At 45.5% G+C, this 8,048-nt stretch overlaps 1 protein-coding gene across 2 annotated transcripts; it reads right to left on the bottom strand.

The window, feature by feature from the left end:
* Positions 1–325: 325 nt before the first annotated feature.
* Positions 326–6,495, bottom strand: rag1 (recombination activating 1). Of its 2 annotated transcripts, none has more exons than XM_042495445.1 (4): positions 6,345–6,495; positions 4,260–4,619; positions 3,048–4,174; positions 326–2,216 (listed from the first exon to the last, which is right to left on the bottom strand). In XM_042495445.1, the coding sequence occupies exons 2-4, from the start codon at positions 4,601–4,603 to the stop codon at positions 469–471; spliced, it is 3,219 nt and encodes a 1,072-aa protein (XP_042351379.1). In that variant the 5' UTR covers positions 4,604–4,619; positions 6,345–6,495; the 3' UTR covers positions 326–468. The 2 variants fall into 2 exon arrangements, with proteins under 2 accessions (XP_042351379.1, XP_042351380.1); XM_042495446.1 differs by having other exon boundaries at positions 6,147–6,495.
* Positions 6,496–8,048: the final 1,553 nt, after the last annotated feature.

The raw sequence follows: 8,048 nt of genomic DNA on the forward strand, positions 1-8,048 counted from the left end.
TTTGAAAATTTGAGGAATTCATTTGTGAATTTACAAATCTGTTTTATATTTGCAAAATATTTTTGTAAGTTTACAAATCTTTCTTGTATTTGTGCAAGCTGTGTTATTTTCACAAATTACACAATAACACACAGATTGTGGAGCTGTTCACACAAATAATTGAGACTAATCTATCTTGGTAATATAAAAAAAACAAAAAGGGGTTTCCGTCAAGGTTTGAAAAATTACTCTGTCTGAGAGCAGGAAATTGGTTAGTTTTTATTATTATATTATATATATATAACAATAAAGGATGATATTGATTTGAATCACAACAAATGGGGGGGGTGGGGGGGGTGTTGACTTTAAGTCCACAAGCTTCACCCTCCATTGTTCTAAATATCAGTGAATGAGTATAGAAAGTTAATACGAAAACAAGTCAATATCACTGATAGAGGTAATTCAAATATGCAATTATCTCGAGAAAAATCAAAAGTCATTATCTTCCAGAGACATGTCCTCATAATCCTGGCTCTCTACAGGGTCAATGGTAGCTTGCAGAGCTTTGGCCGAGTCCTTATGAGCTTCCATAAATTTCTGCAAGCACTTGGACGTGTAGAGCCAGTGATGCTTCAACACGTCCTCCAGCTCAAAGGCTTTTGACTGACGAGCATTCATCTTCCGGAAGCGCCTGAACAGTTTGTTGGCCGACTCGTTCCCCTCGCTGGCCCAGGCTCCTATGGATCCATCCCTCTCTACGATTTCTGGCACATGGGCCAGGGTCTTGTGCAGGTAGTTGGTTATCTTTCCGTTGTACCTGTGTTTGAAGGTGGAGGAGAGGAGGTCGGCGAAACGCTGGGAGTTAAAACTGTAGCGGCACAGCTGGTCGGGGCACTCTTTGGCAGGGCAGGTGGCGCGCCACACGGGCTTCATCTGGAGGTAGATCCTCATCAGCTCCCTCAGGGCCTCCCCCCTCTCCTCCGAGGGCACCAGCTCACACACAACCTCCACGGCCTCTTGGGTCATTAGCCTGCGGGCATAGTTCCCATTCATCCGCATCACTGGTTTTAGCTTCATCTTCCTCCTCAGCTGTTTATCGAGGGCTGCCCTCCAGCTGCGCCGCTCCTCCCGGCTGGGGTTGACCTTTTTGTACACCTCCCCGATCTCGTCCTGGAAGATTTTGTAGAACTCGGAGGCATTCCCGATGTCGCAGTGTAATGCATCCAGCGTGGGCTGGGTCTCCATGAAGGGCTTGGCGGAGACCCCTTTGACTCTGTCTCGCAGCTCTTCTGCAGACTCGGAAAAGGGGTTGGTTCTCCATATCTCATACCGATCTAGGTTCTCTTCATGACTGCGGGTGATGGAGTGGAGCACCATGTTTTGGGAGGCTTCTGCCCGAGTTGAGTCACAAAGAGTGCAGACATAGGTGGACCCCGAAGCCTCGAGGCCCTCCATCTCGCGCACCATCTTCTCATCGTATCCCGTGCCTCTGAAGTGAAAACGGAAGGAGCGAGCGAGTCCGCCCACAGACAGGATGAGCCTGCTTTCTTTCATTGCGTTACGCTCTGCAACTAAAGGCCCCAAGACGGCTGTGAGCGTCTCATGGTCTGACTCATCCACAAACATCAGGCAGAGGGGCTTACAGGACAGTTCTGAGTTTGGCTTTGGCTCAGTGAAGATGGTAACCTCTTTCTCCTCGCCGTCTGCCAGGACCGAGACAGACATAATAGTGAAAGAGAAACGTACAGCCTTCTCAGGAACAGCCGGCCCTCCACCGTGCTTCTCGCTGACATCGCCCATGCCATCACAGGATTCCTTGATCATGACACTGAAGCCTGAGGTGCAAGCACTGTCTTCCATCCCACTCTCTCGCAGCCCGTCCATGATGTCCTCCTCCAGATCCTTTAATGCTGACACCAGTGCCACATCATAGCGAAAGCGTCGAGTGATGGTGTCAGCCGGGATGTCATCCACCGAGGAAGCCCATCCAGAGAGCCCATTAATAATGCCAACGCTGCACAATGTGGACACATTCTTGAGAGCCGGCTGCCATTCAAACTGGTGAAAGCCAGGGAGAAGCTCCTTCTCTGCGTTTCGCAGGGTGTGCAGGGGCTGAAAGATCTGGCGGCCGCTGGTGGCTTTGACAGTCCGGTACATCTTGTGGTACTGGCTGCAGCTCAGGAAAGTGTTGACCCGAATGGCCAGGCACACAGCAGGATGCAACCCAAAGCCTCTGCCTGCAGAGAGAGAAAATGAAAAGAGAAAGTTTAGGAGGGAGACAGAAAGAGGCAAAAGTAAAAAAAAAAAAAAAAAAAAAAAAAAGGCGAGAGGAAAGGATTTAGACATGAAGAGAATTATTTAACACCGAGCCGTGGAAGCCCATTTCTAGTGCTTTGAAAAGAACTGCAGTATCTAACATTTCCTCATTTGATATCCCGCATTTGGAGTCATTTATACTATGAGACAGAGAAAATTGCAAATTTAACACCCAAATGTGAATGTATCATTGTCAAAAGCCCACAAGCCCGATGATTACAAAATCCAATATTTCCTAATTTCCAAATGTTATAAGGGGACAGAGGGTGAATCAGTGAAGCTGGCAAAAGTGATGTATTGGCTGCAGATGAAAACAGACACCAGCTGGCTTCTATTCCCCAGAGAGGAGGATGGTGCTGTCTGTGTAATTTGCAGATACAAGGGCTGCTGATGTTGTTTTGATTCTAACAGCCCCTTCACAAGAGTTGTTATTGTGCATTAAAGGGAGTGTGAGACTGAGAGACTGACGGACAAGCAGGCAGAGAGTGAGAGTAGGAGAGAAGCTGGGAGGGGCTGAGCGTTCAGTAAGCTGGGATGGACAATAATGAAATGCTTTTCAATCAAAAATCACAAGAAACTTTCTTCTCTCTTTTCAGAAGCGAACTTTTCAACTCATTGTTATTTATGAGTATTCCTCGGAGAAAGGCAGAAATATTAATGAGCAAACACTATCATAAGTTTCATTTGTTTATGTCCCTTTCTATTGGCTGAGGAGGGTTATGTGTTGATTGAGCCTTATAATAGCCTCGTACCTTGCATCATGGCCTCCAGCTCATCCGCCTGCCGGTGTTCATTCCCAGACCTCAGTGCGAGCAGGAACAGAGTCTGACACACAGATTTGAGGTCGCCACCTTCCTCTCTGTCCGCAAACGCCTTCAATTGGTTCTTCATGTCCCTGAGCCGATGCTTCTGGGCACGGCGGGTTAGCGATAGCAGGTGCTGACGGGGTCTTCCCCCCTTATTGGTTAGCAAGTCAAGTTCTGATGACTGCTGCTTTGTGTCCTGCTCACCCAGCTCATGGCTCAGACAATGAGCTTTAAATGAGTCTAGCCTTACCTGCTTACAACAGCCGCTCCTGGGGCAGAGCAGAGGCAGGGAGTGTAGGGCTGATAAGAAGGCTTTGGCAGGCGGTGTGAGATCATCAGGGGTGCAGGACAAGTTGCAGGCCGGGCAATGAGGTCCCAGAACATGGTTGTATTTTATGATACAGCTGCGGCAGAAGAGGTGCCCACAAGGGGACTGGACTGGATCAGAAAGCAGGTGGTCACACACCAAGCAGGCGAAAGAAAAGAGGAAGTCGACAGGGAGCTTCTCAGAGATGAGCTTGGTATTCAGGTGGTCTTTCTGGCAGTGGGTGAAGTTCCTCACCCATTGCTCTCTCTGGGTGCTGGGTCTCCTCCACGTCCTGAGCACAGGACCGGGATAAGTGTCTCTGAAGGACCTCAGAGCCGTCCTCTCACCAATGCTAGTGCTGTCACTTTGGTCCCGCCTGGTCCTTTTTGACAAACTCTGGGCTCTGGGAATGGCTTTCCTCCTCTTCCTTCCTGTCCGCTGGAATGATGGTTTCCTGGGAGAGCAAAGGTAGCAGGGGGAGGAGTGGGGTATCCACTCAGGGACGCTTGTTTTGGTGAAGCTGCAGACGCCTCCTCCTCGTATGGCGACCACCCAGCAGCGATGGCAGAAGGAAAGAGGGTGGACGGATTCCGTGTCCTCTGTCACGTCCACTTTGAAGACTTTGAGGATGACCTCTGGCCAGCTGATCATCTTGCAGTTCATTTTACGCAGGGCACATTTGCTGACCTCATCCAGATCCCCATGGACATCGTGCACCGGTCCTTTGACTTTTCTCAACACTATTCCACAGAGACGGCACAAGCCCCTTCACAGAGTAAAGAACAGGGTTTGTCAAAGAAAGAAATCCATATGATAACGTGAAATGGATATAGTATAGTGACATGTTTTACCTGAGGTGGTTCATGTGGGTGTCCATTTCCTGTAGCTTCATATCTACCCTGCGGCCAGGGCCCTCCACATTTTCCTTGCTTTTCCCCCCAAGGCACAATTTCATAACACTCCCTGGACCCTCGCCATTATCTAACTCTATATTTGGAGCTGCAGGAGGCGAGCTCCCTAACAAGGCTCCTTTTTCAGATTGCGTCTCGCTGGGGGGGAGAGGGAGAGGGGCTTTCTCCATGGACTTCACCCTAAACAGTTTAAACTTCCACTGAGAGTATTTAGAGTGGGGATGGTGGAGCTCAGCCGGCATGGAGGATCTGGGGCCATCTGTCTCCAGGCTCTCCTCCGCCATGATGTGATTTAGACGTCTAGAGAGGAAAGAAGAGCTTAGCTTGATGTATCAAAAAAGTTAGAAAAAAAATATTTCAGCCATCCAGGGCCCAGTTATTACAAAGTAATCTGATCGGATTTTAGCTATCAAATCGGATACAAATCTTGAAAATCAGTTGTTTTAAAAGGATTCTAAAATTGGATTAGATTACGTAATCCAGTCTTGGATCTGGATCAAACCTTCAGTTTGTGTTATTCTAAACTTTTTAGTAGGATTGGGATATCTTTGATCCAAAAAAATCAGGATTATCCTGACCCAGCAGAGCGGTTAATTAAAGGGAGCTTTCAGAGACAAAATGTAATAAAATGTTTAAACCGGTCAATACAATCATACATGTAGTATCTATACATGTATTTATATTTTGCACCTGATTTGTTTGAGCGTTACAGTGATAAAGTAGATACAATAGAAATTAGACATCATGCTACCTATTAAGCCTCTCAGTGCAGTAAAGAAAAATGTAAAAAAAACCAAACAAAAACAAAACGATTTAACAGAAATTTAAATTGACGGGTGATGTTTGTATTATTTTATTGTATGTTTTTCTCTCACTTCAAATGAAAGAGAACATGCTGTCTACGTTCCTTACATAGCTCGTATAGCCTACAGTGTGAAATGGATCCCCTTTTAGCGCAATGGTCATCTGAATTTGGTAATCTTGAAAAATTTGTATCCAATGGCTTGGAAAAACTGGTAAAAAAAGTTAAATGGATTAGCTGATCCTGGGTAGCAAAACATCGGATTACCAATTCCAGATCATTCTGATGTGGATCAATTTTTTTAACAACTGGGCCCAGAAGATACATGGATGCAGAGAAAAGATTCAAAGGTTCAAATGCTCAGATATCCCCAGTGCATTCTCAGCGTTGATCCCACGACACAATCGAACAGCTTTACTTGATTCCTGTTGAATTCGTACACCTGCTACCCTGAAATCCTGCTGAACAGAGAGCAGCGAGCCCAGACCTGGAGTGCTGTATTATACCATAAGTGGCATTTAGATCTCGTGTAAAATGCATGAGACAAGCATTGGGGGATCGATACAGCACAAAAATCTTCATTTCTCTCATCTCCAATCCAATCGCTCAGGGAGCCATTGTGACTTTTTTCCTTTGACACAGCGAGTTTGCTAAATGGGCAACCTTATCCCTGCAAGGCTGTCAATCATTTATATTAGTCATTTTCTTGGCTAGAGAGAGAATTGGAGCCCCGGGAGCCTCCGACTGGCATTTAAAATGCAGGGGGGAAAGAACTCTGAGATACAGGAAACTTATTTCATATTACATATATTGACCAAACAGGAGGGGAGAGAAAACAAGGGACTATCATATTGAATAAAGATCATAAAGACTTATTCCAAATACAACATTGCTCAATTTAAGTCATATTTCAAGAGCTCTTATGATATGGCACAGGTAGGATCAGTGATCCTGCTGCACTGACAGACCTTATTTTATCTCCTCCCACTCTAAGTTCAGACGATGAAGCAGTCAAACAATCTTACCATTGCACAGCTATAGCACACACACTCTAGCGTCTTCTGTCTATCCATCTTTCAGACTTCTCGTTACGTTTTCTCCCTGGGAGGCTCGAGTCTGGCAGTGCTCCTTCATTTCCCGGCTCTCAGCGCACTTGACATGTTGAACTCTCCTTTGAGACAAACAGCTGAGCCTGTATGCATGTGTGTCAGCTGGGCTCTTACCTTGTTTTTTTGGTCTCAGCTGCGTGTCAGCTCCCCTGGGGGTCCTCTCCGCATGGGAACACAAGGGAAGCCCTTGAGCCAAGGCCCTACACACAACGTATACTGTCTACGTTAGAGTCTGTCTCAGCATGGAGCATCTGTTACCAGGAGTTCAGGCTTCATACAGTGGGATTGCTCCTCTCTGTCTCCTTGTGTCTTGTATTTATACCCTTCCTTTGATGGGATCCCAACAGTCAACTTCTGACACCTGATGCAAGCAGCTGATTTAGAAAAAAAACAAGGTCAACCCCAAAGCACAGTTGCAAACATGTGTATGTACAGAATCCAACAGTAGACCCCAAACAAGCAAGTTTTTACCACAACACACTGATCCTCAGCTGGAAACACTTCTATGTCACCTTTATCTCCCCTTTTTCATATCCATCTGTAGGCTCACCTCATCCAGGTGGCCTCTCTCTGACACAACGAGAGATACTGTTAAACTCGTGAAAAAGCTACCAGTGCAAAGAGAAAACAGATGATGGAATAAATGCACTTTTTTCTCCCACAGACAGATAAGAGTTCTGAAAACATATGGTCACAAACACATTTATAAATGTGACATATCAATTTTAGAATTTGATCAGACTTTTTAAATAAACATGAAAAAACATGGCTGAATACAGGAGGTGGTCACAAGTAAGCGCAAAAGCAACTCGTTAAAGCTGAAGATTTTGTTTATTTGTTAAACCAGTCCATTCTCATTCCAAAGTGGTCAAATACTGTTGCTTTGTGAGTGATTTTGGCGTAAGATACCAAATGATGATTTAGGATGAGAATGCGTTAGTTTAAATTGACAGTCACTAATGAGGCCATATTTTGAGTGCAGCGTTAAGCAATTATCATGTTTATGTCCAGCACTAGGATTTTTTCTCTCCTGTGTGCTAAGGGGGAGCTTGACCAAAATGGAAAATAGCTGATTTTCATGTATCCAGAGTTTCTGTGTGAGCAAGTTATCTTTTTTCTTTTTTTTCTTTTTTTTTTGATAAAACCGGTTATGGCACACAGCACATTCAATATAAATCCTGTTCTTCATTGAATTTAGCCGAAGAACTTCCAACAAATAGCTATCAGCCTATTACAAGTGACACAACAAAAATGACAAAACCATCTTTCGTGTTCACAGTTGAAAGACTTCAGCACCAGACAGCGCCCATGCTGCTACGATTAACGTCACAATACATCCAAAATGTGACAATGACCTAGCCTAACGTGTGTGATCACACACACACCAGACACTGCCCGACCCACAAACACACACACACACACACACACACACACACACACACACACGCGCACACACGCACACACATCAAAGGGTAAACCCACGGCACAAACATGTAGGGATCAGGGATCGCATCCAGAACAGATGGCTGGTTATTAACTTTTGCATATTCCTTTATATGAAGCAGCTGTATGCAACAGAACATATCTATGACTCCAGTTGGGGGCTGGATTGTCTACACACGGTTCTCAACATCTGAGGTGACTTAGCCAGCAGTTAGCAGCTAACAGTTATAACTCCATAAACAGCACTAACAATAGCAACAGATCTGACAGAGCCAACAGTGTTAACCTGGGAGGGGACCAGAGAGTGGGTGCTATGCTTCCACAGAGAGGGATTTGCATGTCCAAGCTGGACCAGCTAACAACAACGTACAGAGA

This window comes from Plectropomus leopardus, chromosome 11, assembly GCF_008729295.1.
Source record: "Plectropomus leopardus isolate mb chromosome 11, YSFRI_Pleo_2.0, whole genome shotgun sequence".
Lineage (NCBI taxonomy): Eukaryota > Metazoa > Chordata > Actinopteri > Perciformes > Serranidae > Plectropomus > Plectropomus leopardus.

Excerpts from the sequence above, each read along its gene's own strand:
- rag1 (XM_042495445.1), bottom strand. The coding sequence starts at position 4,603 with ATGGCGGAGGAGAGCCTGGAGACAGATGGCCCCAGATCCTCCATGCCG. Across the intron at positions 4,175-4,259 it reads ACCCACATGAACCACCTCAG|GGGCTTGTGCCGTCTCTGTG; the intron begins GTAAAACATGTC and ends TACTCTGTGAAG. Across the intron at positions 2,217-3,047 it reads GCTGGAGGCCATGATGCAAG|GCAGAGGCTTTGGGTTGCAT; the intron begins GTACGAGGCTAT and ends CTCTCTCTGCAG.